At 39.6% G+C, this 16,273-nt stretch overlaps 1 protein-coding gene across 18 annotated transcripts in view; it reads left to right on the top strand.

Annotated features, from left to right (window-relative positions):
- The window catches only part of NRXN1 (neurexin 1), a 1,245,618-nt gene that overhangs the window by 162,060 nt on the left and 1,067,285 nt on the right, over window positions 1–16,273 (top strand). The window contains exon 4 of one of the 18 annotated variants that reach the window (XM_075535212.1): window positions 6,383–6,404. The exons of the other annotated variants lie outside the window; for them this stretch is intronic. Within the exon in view, the coding sequence (XP_075391327.1) occupies window positions 6,383–6,404 (22 nt within the window). The remainder of the gene's footprint in view (window positions 1–6,382; window positions 6,405–16,273) is intronic. 18 annotated transcript variants of the gene reach the window in all.

Here is a 16,273-nt window from a genome sequence, read left to right as displayed (position 1 = left end):
AGAGCTTGCTCCACCTGTGGGAGAGAAGTGTTTGTCAGGCAGGAAGATTTGCGTACTCAGTATTATTTCAGTTTCGTTTATTTCATTGGGGCAGAAAAAAGGGAAAAGACTGAAAGGTGTCTGTCCGCTCTTCCGAATGCACGCGCTCTGCGCTGCAATCAGCCCCGGAAAGAGCCTGACCCTGGCTGAGGGGCATTAGTTTCTAAAGAGCCAACGTACAAAATTTCAGATATTTCCATAAAATGTTCTTAATTCTGACCTTGTACCAATTGTTGATTACTGAAAGAAAATAAAAGCCTAAGAAAAGGGTAAGAGAGAGAGATACACTGTGATTCTCGGATCTGTTGTAATTCCGAAGCAAATATTCTTGCTGTTCCCGTGTTTGTAGAAGTGGGGCAGAGAAAGCCATTCGTCTGAGTCATTGTGCGCATGTCCCTGGAATTCATTTCCATGGCTGTCGCAGAATACTGGGACAAGAAACCTTTAAACCAACGCTCAAAACTGTGTTTTTATTTCCCCCGAAGTCCAATTTGTGTGAACTACTGCCTGGCAAGCCTTGCCCGAGGTCATCCCAAGTAGGAAAAGTCTCCAGTTCATGTTTTTAATGCTTCTCGCAGTAGCATCCAAGCCGTTACGCGGCCTGACTTGGTTCTTTTCCTGGAGAAGAGACCCAGCTCCACCGATGTGGAGAGCACATCCGGGCAACTCGGGACCACAAGCAACGCTAAGGCAGAAACAGAGAACTCATCGAATATCCACCCCTACCCAGAAGGGACCGCAAGCAAGACAGAAATAATGCAAATACGAGGAAGCACCCCAAAGTTTGGGGGGAAAGTTCTATTATCTTTCTATTTCTTTTAAGCGTGACTGTTCTGAAGCCGCTTTATAGGCCCCCATGGCATCTGGAAATAGCGATCTCATCTTAGCCCTGCGTCTGTGCCTCTATTTCCCACATGCTTCCCCATAATGTCTGCTTTCGGGCTACCATATGAAGGGACTCGCCTTTATAACAGAGGGATAGAGCACATTGGGTGGATAAAATATCTTTATATTTTTGAAAGATCTGCTCAGATCTGGGGAGTTGTGCTAGATACTCTGGTTCCAGTCCTCACACTCTAATTTGAAAACCTGTGCCATTGCATCTGTTCGGACCCCTGGGGACCCTGTAGGATAGAGTAGATCTGCTCTTTAGGGGTTTGGGGGCTGTAAAGCTTTACAAGGGCAAATAGCCCCATTTTTATCTTATAGGTGACTGGTGAATTAGAACCTCTGACCTTGTAGCTAGCAGCTCACTTTATAACCAGCACTCCCTACACGCTCATTTAAAAAAATAAAAAGCAAAAATGGTAAGTAAATAATCTCTACTGGCTGTACTCATAGGATGGTTCTTTTAGGAACTGAGTTCAGTTCTTTTAAAATAATAATAAATTTTAAAAACAGGCAAATATGCACATAAACCTTCCTTCACTTTTTGAAAAAGAGGCATTTATAACACCCTTAAAATTTCTATTTTCTATGAGAACCTTTGGGGGAAGCAAGAGCCTACCCAATAAGGTAAGAGGATGGGCATCAATGTTTCAGATGAGAGTCTTATTTTTAAATGATGAGCTTTCTCCCCAGGTAGATCTGAGGAAAGGTTCTCAGGAGCATGCTAGGCTTTGCCGTTTATTGGCCTCTGTGGCTGACATCGTGAAACATGTACAAATGAATGTGCAATTTCTTCTTCATCCTTAATTAAATCCTTATAACTCCTTCTCTTTGAAGGGCTGGGTGTGATCCCTGGAGTTCCAGAAACATGGTGCTTTGTGAAAAGCCAGGGCAGCAAACAGATTTCACACAATTTGGTGGCTCGTTCAGATGCTGTAGCTCTGCACCGTGTCAAGGAGGGGGAGTGGCCTCCATGTGACAGGTGCAGGTACTGATCAAAGAAGTCACTTGACAAAACACCAAACCCATCAAACCTTCTACCCTTTCCTGAGCTACTGCACAGGTGGTGTACTCACAGGACAAATTGAAAATGGCACTTGGCTACCACTGGGTCCTGGGGGTCTGAGTTTGAAAAAAACTTCCAAGTAATTCAAAATACTCTTTGATTGCATAAGACTTCAAAAAGCCAGTATTGGTTGTTGTTGTTCTGTTTTTAATTCCTATGTGGAACAGCTTTACAATGCTCTGTTCTTTTTTCTACCTAGTGGACTGTTTTGCTCTGATTTCTTAAAGAGTGGCATCCGTGCCTTTCACACCCACGTGCCTCTTAACATAACAAGCAAACAAAGACAGAATACCAAGGAACATGGCAGCCTGACTTTGAGAGCTGAATTTATAGTCTCAGAGGCTCTAATATTGGAGACCCATGAGTGTCTGCTAGTTAAATATGAATTCTTAGAAGTAAAATATGGTGGTCACAGTTAATTAACATTTATGAAACACCTATGTAATACTATCTCAGTAGAGGTGGTGCCTAGGAGAATACTTCTCGAATGCACTTGCTAGTTGCAATCTCCCCACAAAGCGTGGTTTTTGCTAAGCTCCTCTATCTTGTTGCTAACGCTGCAACATGCTTCACTGGTGGCTCTGTGCGTAACGGCACAGTGGTACACTGTGGTACACTGAGCATAATGGCACGATTTGCAGATACTCACCCAAAGCACTACGTTGGGTCTGATATATATATTTACATTTGATATTTATGATCAATTCAGTTTCAGTTTTTTCATTCACCTAATAGTTTCCCTACAGCTATGTGAATTTGACTGGACAGTTTCTGCTTATTGAACACAATTTCTATATCTCAGTATATAGTATTTGAAAATATAAAGGAATTTAGTGGACAAAATAAAATAAAGATTGTAGACAAGGGTGTATTTAGCCATTCCTAGGAAAGATGAGACCTCCAAAGAGAGACTACATGAATTAGATTTAGCCTCTTTCCATGACGGATGTTAAGGTTTTTCCTCTATCCCAAAGTTTTTCAACTAGGGCACTAGGGAAAAGACCATCCCTTGCTAGAAAAATCATTAAATAAAAACAAATAAAATGCTTTGATATTTTTACTAGAACGTTGTCACCTTTTATTAAAAATCCTTGTTAAAATAAGACCCCAATAGAAAGTGATTGCAAAGGAATGTAGAAGAGGGGAATTCTAAAGTACGCTGCACCTTTGTTCTGTTTTTTGTTTTTTCAATCTATGGACTTGTAGTGACTAAGTCCCTTCTTCTATAAAAGAGATCGAAAATACTACTTGTGCAATGTGGTTGTAAGGATTACACTTAATGGAAGTAAACAGTGTCTGCATCTTAATAGTCCCTTTAACAATCTTATTAAGTAGAATAACCTGTATATTTATTTAAAGTAAGAAATGGTAGCCAAGTGCAAGATGGTTATCAGAGTGTCAGCAGAGCTAAGGTTAGAGGGTCATTTGGGGGATTGCAAAACATGTGATGCTGCCATATGTGAGTGCGTTTATTGAAGATTTGTATGGCATCTACATGTACTGTTTTTTTTCTTTAAGGAGCCCTGGCGGTGCTATTGGGAAGCATTGGGCTGCTAATCTCAAAGTCAGGGCTTCAAACCTACCAGCTGCTTTTCAGGAAGAAGATGAGGCTGTATGTTTCTCTCAGAAAGACACTTGCTGGAGCCCCGATGGTGCCGTGGGCTAAACTTCGAGCTGTTATAACTACAGGGCCAGGAATTGGACTCCACCAGGCGTGCTCTGCGAGAAAGAGGAGGCTTTCGGCCCCTCTCGGGCTTTGCAGTCTTGGAGACCCAGTTCTACTGTGTCCTGTAGGATTGGAATAAATCCTATCAAAATGGGATGTGTGTGTGTGTTGTGTGTTTACAGTATGCAAAATACTATTTTTCCCTATGAAAAAAATCTGAGACAGAACAGACTGCCTGTCATCAAATAGCTTACTTATCAATTGAATAAAGAGATGCATTTTTAATTGTTGGCGTAAAGCAATGGGTGGGCTGTAGTCAAGACAGTGTAGCATAATCAATAACCATGTAGCTCCTTCTCAGGATTCTGAAGCCACGCCCTCCCCGGAGGCGCTTGCTAGGTCAGCACTGTTTCTCACTGAGGATCATAAATCTCCTGTGAACAGCCCTTGGCTATAATGCAGAAAAATACTTGTGAGTGTTTTTTTTCCCAAGTACAATATAGATGTTCAGAAATAATTAATAATGACCTCACAGCTGCAGTCAGGGTGTTTTGAAAAATTACTCAATCTTTTATGGTTTATTAAGCAATTTGTATAGATTGCCAAAATAGTCTAGAATGCAGATATGGCTTAGCATTTCTACATGTTTTTACTATAAATGGGGCTTATAGTGATTTAGAGCCCTGACCTTGCTCTCAAATCAAAATCACAAAGAACCAATGTATTTTGTTACCCCCCAACTGTCAAAATTGCCAGACGTGAAATGAATTCAATTATATTCAAGTTGGAGGTTTAGCTTTTTAATCACTCCATAGAAATACTAATATAAGCTATATATTATAATAATGAAAATATTTATTGGGTTACATATTGAGCTACTTACCCCAAAGTCAGCCGTGTAAACCCACGAACCAGAAATAGGAGGCTTTTTCCATTACAAATATTTACAGTTTCAGATTCTGAGTCATCAGAATTGGCTCTCTGGCAGTGGGTATGTAGTAAATCTGCAATTGTCTCAAGACACACGGCTTCTGTTCTACAGTACAGGATAACTTAGAGGTTTTATTAGTTACTATGGGTTATTTATTGTATGAAACAACTCTTTGTCTAGTATTATTATGTTCCAGAAACCACTCTCAATGCTTTACAATTCTTACCAGGCTTGATAGAACATCCTTAAAATTTTGATATTATTATATATCAGGCAAACATCCCAGCCCAGTCCAGATCAAGTTGATAAGTCTGATACTAGTCCATAAATCACTCTTCAGACTCACACAACAACGTGCAATGATGCAGAATGCAGGAAGACCACAGGCTGGTGGGTGCAGGGTTGAATGGATCCAATAGCATTGGTTGCATCACATGGCTGGAGCAGGTCTCCGTGTGCCTCTCCAGCATAAGGTGAAGGCAGAGAGAGAGGAGAAAGGTTCCCTGGACTCTCCTTCTGAGAAGGCCATGCTTACAAGGAGGCACCATCAGGCCGTGACCTGATTGACAAGCTAGACTCCACCCCCACACTTTCCTATCTTCAAGTTGACATGAAATTATGTCAATACAGTCCTGTTTGGAAGTGACACCATGCTCTTTAGAAAGCAATACAGCTGTGTAAGCCCATTATAGAATTTGCTTACCTAAAAGATGCCCTGAAGGTAGTCATTTTTAAATGGGAAATGATATAATAATTCAGTTAATAGAAAATCTTTTAAACTTAGCAAAACTCACTGCCATCGAGTCAATTTGGATTCATAGTGACTCTTTAGGACCAAAGAGAACTGGCCCTGGGAGTTTCCAAAACTATAACTCCTTAGAGGGGTAGAAATCATCTTTCTTCCCAGAGAGGCTGGTGGTTTTGAAATGTGGACTTTGCAGTTAGCAGCTCAATGCTTAACCCAGAGAAGGTTTATTTGAAAAAAAAAAAAATGTTTTTACTTTTGAAATCTTCAGAAGTACCCAAGGAGGGGATAATAAGTCACAGATAGTCACAAAATAGGAGCACCGGGGTGTTTATAATTACATTGTACATACACAGTAAAACCTGGAATGGCTGGAACCTGTGTAAAATGTAAACCGGTCTGGGTAGGGAAAGGAAAACATTTGCCACTAAAAGGAACAATCAGAAAAGTAGCGAGAACGCATCCTGTCAAAGGCAGCCAACCTGTGACACAAGAAAAGCAAATCAAGCCTACCGCATTCTTGCTCTCGCAGGTTCTATTATTTATCTGAGACACATTTTGTAGATTAAAAAACAGCTTGAAATGTTCGAATTCCCAATACTTTGAAAACAAAAGATTTAATTAGTGGACTAGTCTCATTAATAAGTGCTTATCTTATACTACAGATGAATATTTAAGTTCTCCACAATTATAAGCTTTCAGTAAAATGAATCATTAACACTATATTCACTATACCAGTATATTCAGAATGCACTTTAAAGTCTCACGGTGTCTCAAAAATTATCATAAATACATCACTCAGCAAAGTAGATTGGCCTCATTCACAGTACAGCACTGCCTTTTCAGAAGGATGTGTGAGGACCAAGACACAGGCCCTATTGACTGAGGGTTTGTGAGACAGGCAATGAGATGACATGTGCCAACAAAGGGCTACATGTGGCTGTGTACAGACCAGGATGGGTGGGACATGAGGAATGGAATCAGAGCCTGCCTTTGGAGGCGAGAGAAGAGAAAAATCTCAGGAGGATTTTGATCCCTGGCATGAAGGGAGAAAGAGAGAAGATGGTAAGTCAGAGGATGCTCTGGGTGACCCAGATTGCTTTATGGAGACCGAGATAAGAAAAGCTCAAACCATAAGATTTATGCAAAAGATAAGCAAGATGGAAAAGGAGAATTATAATTAGACAGTAATTCGGATGACCTAAGAAACTAATTTAAATGTCTGCCTACAAAATGCTTACTTAATGATACAATGTAGACACTGGGAGGTGGGGCATGCGATGGAGCATGTCAAGCCCACTCCGCAATTTCAAACTTGGGTGAGTGAAATACAAAATACAACGCCTTTGATAATTTGTAGTCACCATAAAGAAAGAATTTCTCTACTGTTGGTGTTAGGTGCCTTGATTGGTTCGGACTCAGAGCAATCCCATGTGCCACAGCGTGAAACACTGTGCAGTCATACGCTGTCCTCACGATTGTTCTTATGTGGACACTGTGTCTGTCCATCTTATTGAGGACCTTCCTCTTTACTGCTGCCCTCGACTGTACCAAGCACGACGTCCTTGTGAAGAGATTGGTCTATGGCGATGTCCACAGTACGTAAGACAAAGACCTTGCCATCCCTGCTTGTAAGGAACATTCTGGTATGCTTCTTCCAAGAGACATTTGTTTGTTCTTTGCACAGTCCATGATACTTTATATATTCTTTGCAGGCACCATGATTCAAATGCATCGATTCTTTTTCTACTAGGGAATGGGATATTTTAGAAATTTGAATTCCTTGTTATTTGTCCACAAATAGGATATGTTAGAAATTTGAATTCCTTGTTATTTGTCCACAAAGGTCACACAAATGTAGAGTAATATATTTTCTGAGTAGAAAATTATTTTGACCTATCAGTTGATTTTTATTCTGTTCAACAATGCAATCACAATGCTGTTATTAAATAACGGAAATTATGCAGATCTGGAAAGCCTTGAAAATAAGTCATTTTAAAAATCAAACGCTTTCAAATGTCTTCACTTTTACATTCTAAAACATATCATAATACCTAGACTATAACAGGTATTTATCAAATATTTATTAAACTAATGAATAATGTATTTAATTAAAGTGAGCTCTCAGCTTCTACAGATATCAATTAATGAGAAATTTCATGTCAACATCCATACTCAAGTCCTCTACTGTCCAGGGAATTCCAACAGATTGTGACTTTCTGTAGGTTTTCTGAGGCTGCAAGTCATCTTGGGAGCAGCCTCCTCATTTTTCTCCAAAGACACTAATGGATTTGAACCACAGACCGTAAAGGTTACCCAACAATGACTCCAGAGTCCTTCATTCAATATCTCACTGCCATCAAGTTGATGTGGACTTAGCAACGCTGTGTGGGTTACACGTTGGGCGGAATACACACAATTAGTAGTCTGAGACCACCAGCAGCTCCGCGGGAGACTGGGCTCTCCACTCCCGTAAACCATGGAAACCCACAGGGGTTCGCTGTGAGTCGTTGAGTTTGGTTTGGTATTGCAGAGTATAACTGCCCCGTGTGAGTTCTAATCTTCTTCGAAGGAGCAAGGCCATCCTTCTCCTGCAAGGGCCTGATGATTTTGAACTGTTGACCTTGCCGTTAGGAGCCCAATGTCTACCCACTACGCCACGAGGACTCCTCCCACTCAACATTCATGTGTTGAATTCTTAGAAGATAAAAGAATGTGTTGGGTATTTGACTGAATGTGAAGGGATATAACACATTTTATCTGACTTTATGGAATTGAAATTATACTGATAAGGCTTCCTTTTCATTAGACACGTTAAGGGACAAACTGAAGTTACTTTTCCTTATGGATGATGACAACATGGTCTCCAGGCTGTGTCAGCTTTCATACCTCTGCCGGTAATTACAGCTCCGGAACTGGTCAGAGCTCCACATCAAGGTCCTTTAACCACTGAATTAAGTTGTATCTTGACTTTAACTTTAGGTAATTTTTGTGTGTGATACTTTCCCTCGTCTGTCCTTAAAGAAATGATAGCATTAATACATGTCTTATTTTAATATCCTTTTTCATTTAGTTTTAAGTCAAGATGCCTTAATTATATAATTTCCTCCTGATTTTTAGGATTTAAAAAAATTACAATAATCATCAATATCCTTTTCTTACATAAATAGCAATTCCAATCCTTTAGCCTTCAGGAAAATAGTTACACTGTATTCCAAAAGGACAGATAAGCCAACTAAATTATTTGAGACCTTTATTGTTTCATAATTCAATTTTAAGAATTATTTCCTTACAGGAAGGATCTCATGTCAGCAAGCTAAACGACACATCGTGCCAATTAAAAATGGAAATTCAATGTGATAAAATTGTTATGCTACAGAAACTGGTCCTGTAAACATCATGACATTCCTTTAGTTGTTTTATATTGTTAGATTGTCTTGTTACATTTGTTATAGTGTTATCATTTGTTGCACTCCTTTGTTTTAAAAATCCATTTAAATTTTCCATGTTGGCTTTTTAAAAGGATTTCCCCCCAGATGTTAAGCTTTATTTACTCATTAGTTCTATTTTCTTCTTTTTGATGCTAGTATCAAATTTGAGACGTTCTTTAGATAACTATATATATGGCAGAGCGGAGGTGGAGATGGAGAGGGAGTGGAGCCAGGTTTTTCTTGGTGCGGGAAGACCCCCGTGTGTTGTCGTGGTTCAGAGTTTGGCTGCCACCAGAAAAAAATGTCAGTTTGAAACAAACAGCCCCTGAGGGCTGTCAAGGGAGAAAAATGGGATTTTCTACTCCCATAAAGAGTTACAGAATTTTGTTTTGTTTTGTTTTTCCTGGACAACTTGCAAGAGCATTTCTACTTTGTCTTCTAGTGTCCCTACCAATGGACAGTGAGTAGCCATCAAGAAAGTTAAGGTTGTTGCCACCATGGAAATCAAATTGTATCAGTGAATCTCTCTTAATCTTGACTTTCATTTGTAAGATTAAATAAGAAAAAAATTCAAAATATACTATCATTTGGCCAACACTTGTCCTTCCTCATCAGAAAATTCTGATAATGTTGCTATAAATAGAACTTTTAAGATCTATTTCCATAATTCTGGTTCAACTTGAACAATAATTGTCAATCATTGGTGGTTTGGGAAAAATGCAATGAAATTACCTAGTTGGAGGAAATTGTAAGGAATTAATTTAATTTTATTTCTGCTGCAATCCAGATCGTTTGAACTGCAGCGGAAGGATTTCTCTCTAAAGAAACTGGGTTTTGTACGGGCTCCTTCCTTCTCAACCCCATGCTGAGAATTTACCTTTCCGGGCCACATGCACTGAAGCCCAGTTTCCATTTTCCCAAGGTTCTCATGGTCAAACCAAAATGAACGGTTAGCGAAATACTGTGAAAAATAAACTCTCTTATTAATGTACTTTGTAAAATGTTTTCTTGAAATGTAACAAAGGAACGTGTCCCCAGGGAAATTAATTGTGATCTAATATCTCTAAAAGTATGCTTTTAAATTCTACCCAATTCTTTTCAATCTTGCTCAGGTGTAATAATTTTCATGTTGAAGTGTTTATACTTTAAAATGTAGGCAAGTGCTTTTAAAATTCCCTGGAGATATTTGACTTGTAAATTTCACATATCCTGCCATACTTAAAGTATATTAGCTTTACATTGAAATTGCCTGATACATAATTGTCATTAAAATAATTATGCAAAGATGTATGTCTCCAGTGGAACTGTTTAAAGTCATTCTGGTCCATTGAATTTGGAGTCAAGAATACTTTTAAGAAAATCTAACTAACTAAATGTGCACCCCGGAGAGCAAAATTACTTGCTGTGTGTAGTCCATTAAAGGTCCTTTAATTTCATCATGGCTCTTAGTCTCTCCCCTCTCAGTCATTTCCCTTCAGTGCACTAACATTTATACAATGTCAGTGAGAGAGTTAAAAATACAAACACTGATTTCAATGAGTTATCTAAGCAGGTAGTAGTTTAAATAGTGTCCCACGGACTTCCCAACAGAAGTCAGAATCAGTAAGCAGTTAGGACTCAGAACTTTAATCATTCAGAATCTGTTATTGCCAAGGAGATAAGAAGAAGACCCTTTCCCCAAAGCCAAATGCCAACCCATTACCATCCAGTAGATTTCACTTATGAAAACCCCATAGGAGCAGCTCAGCGGATGCGGTGGTTATGCACTGGGCTGCTGGAAGATGCTATTGAGACCGGCTCTTGTCTTGTATTACAATGGGCCCGGAAAGGGTACCACCTTATCAACAAAAGGGACAGCTAAAAGGTGTAGTGAGGGGGGCAGGGATGAGATTCCTGAAACATAGGCACTCCAGGTCCCCACTCCTTACTAGGGGCAGGCTTAAACACATTCCCTGCACATAACCTGCAACGCAAAGGGCCGGTTCATAGTTGGAAAGTTTACAAAGAAGTGTAAACACATCAGCCAAGGTTCACAGACGGGAAGGAAGGATAAGGTTTGGAACACGAAGTAACTGATAAATTGGCAGATTACTGTCTTCTGCAGCTTTAGTCCGGAAACAAGAGAGGCAGGCCAGCCCTTGCTTCATTAGCTCCCATCCTTGAGCCATCAGCATTCTTGGTGGTGGGCCTGTCCTGTTTGTCTAAGTGGCAAACTGCTTTTCTCCTATAGGCTGCTAACTGCAAGGTCAGAGGTTCGAAACTAGGGTTTCTTTGGGAGCAAGTTGGGACATTTTGCTCTCATGAGGAGTTAGAGACCTAGAAACTGACAGGGCTGTTCTTCCATTTCCTATAGGGCACTTATTAATCAGCATCAACTTGCTGGTGGTGATTTTGAATGAGTTTATAGGAAAGAGTAGAACAGGCCTCTAGAGTTGGCTGCAAGTCATTAGAGAAGCAGACTATCACATCTTTCTCCCATAGAGCAGTTGGTGAACTTGAACTTTGAATCTTTCAGTTAACAGCCATGCTTTACCTAAACACGACTTAGATGCCTTGCATGGGTGTGTTTAAATAAGAGTGCAGGATTTTTTTTAAGGTGTGATCTACTGTTTTATTTTAAAAGATTGAACTTGCCTCTGTTACTCGCTACTCTTAATGAGCATTCTCAGAAAACAAAATTAACAATCAATTTGTTTCCATTACTCTTAAAGAAGTGACGGGAGCTGATAGTTGAGGGGCTTTCTGTGGACTGTAGAAAAGGGCAGTTCTCTCGCCTATCCCATTCCGTTAACAGTTATTGTTCCAGCAGAACAAATGCCTCCTTTTCAACTCATTAAGTCTTTAAGAAAAAAAAAAAAAACTTTTAAAATTTCTAGGAGTGTTTTATTTTATTTTGTTTCTGGAGAGGTGATGGCATCGTCATTGACTGGAATTTTCTTCTATAGGATGGCATGTCCTCATTTTCCAACTTCCGTAAGTTCTAATAGTTTCCTGATTGTTTTTGGTGGTGGTTGTGTATAGGTGTGTGATGCGGTTCTGGTTTTTTTTCCACGTGACCATTACTGTTTTTAACCAGTGTAACTCCTTTCCCAGTCTCCCAGCCTTGTCTTTGTAGAGCGCCTTAAGGGGGAAATGACAATTATAAATGTGCCACTACTCTTCCCTCAAGATTTTAACATCAAGATTTTTCCATGACAGGCATACATACTGCAAGAAAAGTAACCTTTAGCTTAAAACAATTCAGCTTGGATCTCAGGGGATTGCCCCAAGCTTTCTTAGGAAGTTTTAATTCAGTTGCCTGGACAGTTATTTCATGAAAATGATGACTACCTTGGATGATAACATTTAATTAATCAATTTAACAGCAAAAAAGAGCTGTCATTAGAAAGTACTCAATTTATGATCATTTATTAAGGTTCATTTCGAGAGTGGAGAGAAAAACAACCCAAGGATACATTTTATTTCACACTAACTGAAATTCTAACATTGATATGAATCATCCTTAATGCTATCATTAACCACAGTTTCAGTATAGAGGAATTCTTCCAGCTTTCTAACATAATTGATATTCAACAGTAAAAGCAACCCTCGTGTTCTTAGATATTTCATTTACATATTAAATTTAATTCTGAAAACCTAATTTTGTAGAAACATAATTAGAAATACGGAATAAGAGCCAGATCAATTTGAAAGAAAAATAGTAAGTGTCTCGTATTAGTAAAGAAAACAGTGCATTTTTTGTAATTAAAATGTTGATTAAAAAATTCAAACATACAAGAATAGGGCTTTTAAAATTATATGTGTGTATACACACACACACACACACACACACATACACACCCATATACATACGCAGTCACAGAGTCCTAGAGATTTTTGATGGTTTTTTTTCTTGCCACTAGTTCTCCAGACTTACAGATCACTAAGCTACCTATTTCCTTGTTTTCTTGATTAGGATTATATTGTAGCTACTCCTTAGTATGACCAAATGAAGAGAACAAAGCACAGAGCACTAGAAATAAAAAGCACGTCTGTCTTAGAAGTATAGTCCGAGGCGTCTTAGAATCTGGGACATAAAGCAATCTCAAGCATGTTATCAGAAGAAACGAGCCCTTGGAAAAGGACACCATGCTTGGTGAAAGAAGACATTAGAAAAACAAACAAACAAACAAACAAACCAAGAAGACTCTTGACCAAATGGATTGATTGACACAGTAGCTGCAACAATGGACTCCATTATAACAGCACTGGTGAGGATGGCTCAGAACCAGGTAGTATTTGGTTCTGTGTATTTATAACAACAGCAACTTATAAGCATTGTTTTTAAATTAGCTGAGTTAACACAACTATGAACAGCATCTGGCAGAGAGCAAACATTGAATAAGCATATGATACTATGTTTTGGGAAAAAAAAAGAAGTCAAGTAGAATACATTTTACTGATAGTTGTCATTTAATTATTCTGACTCATTGGGACCCTATGCATGCAGAGTAAACCTACTCTATACGGTGTTTAAGTCTGTAGGTAACCTTTTGTAAGTACATAGATGGCCAGGGCTACCTGGCCAGGCGCCTGTGGCTGCTCTGACACCCAGCCAGACCTTCCAGTAGAAGAGTGCTTCCCTGTAGAAGTAAAGGAAAAGTGAAGAGATGTCAACAGAACCTACAAGTCTTAGGATCACTTCCCTTGTCTGAGTGAGACTTCATGTTCAGTCGTCAATTTGTAATGAAATAGAAATTGCAAGAGAGTAAGACTAGTGACGTGGCCTCTTTTCTCCATGTCCCCTAGTAAACTCTGAGAAATGATACCGAGCTGCTCCCTGCACGGTTTCTTGCACTGTCTGCCTGAAAGCGGACTCCGTCTACTACTTTCACTCTCTAGGCCCCAGAGTTCCCTCGCGTGCTCTGGGAGGGAGGGAAGCCCAGGCACTGTCTGCTGCTCTCAAGTTCTCTGTGGCAATGGCACACAGGGCGATTGGTTTATTTTCCGTTTTTATTTTTCTTCAGGGAAGAAACGAAATGCCCTCAATAATATTCCTTATCTATTTTAACACTTTCTGGGAGAGTCAGAGGCCTGTTTTTCGGTATCTATTTATGTCTATCTTCTCGCTCTCTACACCCCCACACCCCATAGTCAATCAACCAAAAGCACAAATTCTTTCAACCACCAGTCCTCAAAAGTCAGTCAATGAACCATTAGTGTTACTTGGAAATGTGTTACAATGCACATGTTCAGGCCCAACCCTAAATCTGATGAAGCAGAAAATGGGATAGTGACCCAGTGCTTTGTGTCTTACTAATCCCCTAGCAGTGCTTCTGGGAGCGCAGGTGGTGTCATGGGTTCCGACGCTAACTATGAAGTTGGTCGTTAGAAACCACAAAACATGAAGCTATCTACTACTGTCACAGTGACTGCCTTGGAAACCCATTGAAGCAGGTCTGCCCTGTGCCATCGGGTCACTGAGAGGCAGACATGACGCCATGGCTGTGAGTTTGGTGTAGGTTTTCCCGATGCCGCTGGAAGACTGACTGTCTAGGCTTTGCAGCCAGCGCGCTGACCGAACACCAAAGCTAAAGGCCTCTCAGATGCTGCACATTTCGGCTTCACTTATGTAAGTAGCATGTGAGGAAGCCCAGAGGTCTTGGTGTGCTGTTGAAGATTTATAACCTGACCCCCATCAGCCTCCTAAGATAAGTGAATGTTGATACAGATTGTTTATGGGTCTATAGGTTCAAAGGAGCAGTTGGCTTTTTTTTCTGGTCTCATTTGTTTCAATGCCAAAAGATGACACTGAGTAGTTAGTATGTAGCACATTATGTTTGCATAATGATAATGATTATGGTGTTTGATTTTACATATTTCAGGTTGAAGTATTTGTTTTCTTTACAAGTTGTAAGTAGCTATTATTTATAAGCAAATTTCCAAGTCCGTTAGAGAATGACAATAAGTTAAAACATAGCCCGAGATTCATGGAGTGAGAAATCAGGCTGAAGTTCATGGTTTGTTTGACCCAAAGATAAGCTAAGTATTCCGAAGTTTCCAAAGCAATAAAATAAGATTTTTTAAAATTTCATAAGAGCCCAAATCAGATTTTTTTTCGTTCATCACTATATATACCTAGCTCCGTGCCTTGTCTGGATGGATATGCCATAATAAGTAATAACTCTTGATGAGTAAATGAATGCGAAAAAATGGATCCAAATATCTAGTGAAAAGAACAGGCCCTTCCTCCCCGCGGCGACTTTCCAAAGCTTGTTCTTCCCCTGTCTCCTCGTTTTCCTCATAGAAACCCTTGACCCTTTGTCTGTAAACTAAGTAAGCCAAGTGGGCACCACTGCACAGCAGAACGCAGAAATCCTAATTCTGCGGTTTGCACATTATTAGGATTTATCCAGCCGTCTTGCACAACCATCTGCACACAGCAGCCTCAGACTTGACATTTTCCCCTGTGGGGGTGCAGTATTTTTAAATGCTAGTACTAATGAGGCCAAAATACCCCGCCTCACTGGCTCACCATTGTCCAGCAGTTTTTTATTGCACTTAGATCCTAAGGTCTCAAAGAGATTTGCTAGATCAGCGAGATTCCACAGTTGTTGTTTTTTTCTAACTCTGACCCGGGTTTCAATAATTAATTAGACTATTATCAAGTTAGATACACCATCAGCCCAATGCCATTCATTGGAAATCACAATAATAAACAAGATACGATTGGGGGAAGGAGAAGCTAGAAGCTGTGATTCAACTTGAAGCAAACATCAAATTGATTTCAGTGGAACTACTTTAAAAATACATAACTAATATCTCAAAAAGTGTAAGGAATTCACTCTTCGCAGAGCAGTACGCTGATGCACAGTGAGCTGGAGGGAGCCAAAGAGGACAGCGCTATACTAGCTCTTTCCTCTGCTCTGGTTTTGCCCGCCCAGTTGACTGAAGCAGAATGTCTCTGAAATGTAATATTATGCAAAACCCAATCAGCTAATTAACATATTTCCAATTGTCTTGAAGACCTTTGTCTCAGCCTGTTTTCAGGAAGCAACCCAGACCTGAAATTGCTGTAGTGATATAATTATTTATCTTAGACTTTAAAAAGACAAAAGGTCTTTTTGATAATCATTTTTTTAAAAAAAGGTCGTCTCAAAAATCAGATTACTGCCTTAAAAAATAGCTCATTATTCTTTCTGTGAATACTTTGGAAGGGAAGTACTATTGAAATCCCTATTCGATGCTATCGTAGTATAAAGTCTTTCATGAAATATCTTATAACGTGATAGAAAAGATCAGGTTTCATTTCACAAGGAATGGTCTTTTGCTTTTTAGTCTCTTATTCCTGTTTCATTCTGTTTTCCAGAATTTTAAAAACAGCATCAGCTGTCTCACTTGGATGTGAAACTCCAGTTTCTATATTTCTCTGAGAACCTTTATTGCAGGGCCTGGCAAGCACAGGGGGAGCGTGTCGTGTAGTCGAGAAAGAGCAAGGACACGGGGTTTTGAGGACAGGCTTGGTGCA

This window comes from Tenrec ecaudatus, chromosome 17 (genome assembly GCF_050624435.1).
Source record: "Tenrec ecaudatus isolate mTenEca1 chromosome 17, mTenEca1.hap1, whole genome shotgun sequence".
Lineage (NCBI taxonomy): Eukaryota > Metazoa > Chordata > Mammalia > Afrosoricida > Tenrecidae > Tenrec > Tenrec ecaudatus.
Note: the sequence above shows the minus strand (reverse complement) of the source record. Positions and strands in the feature narration are given on the sequence as shown.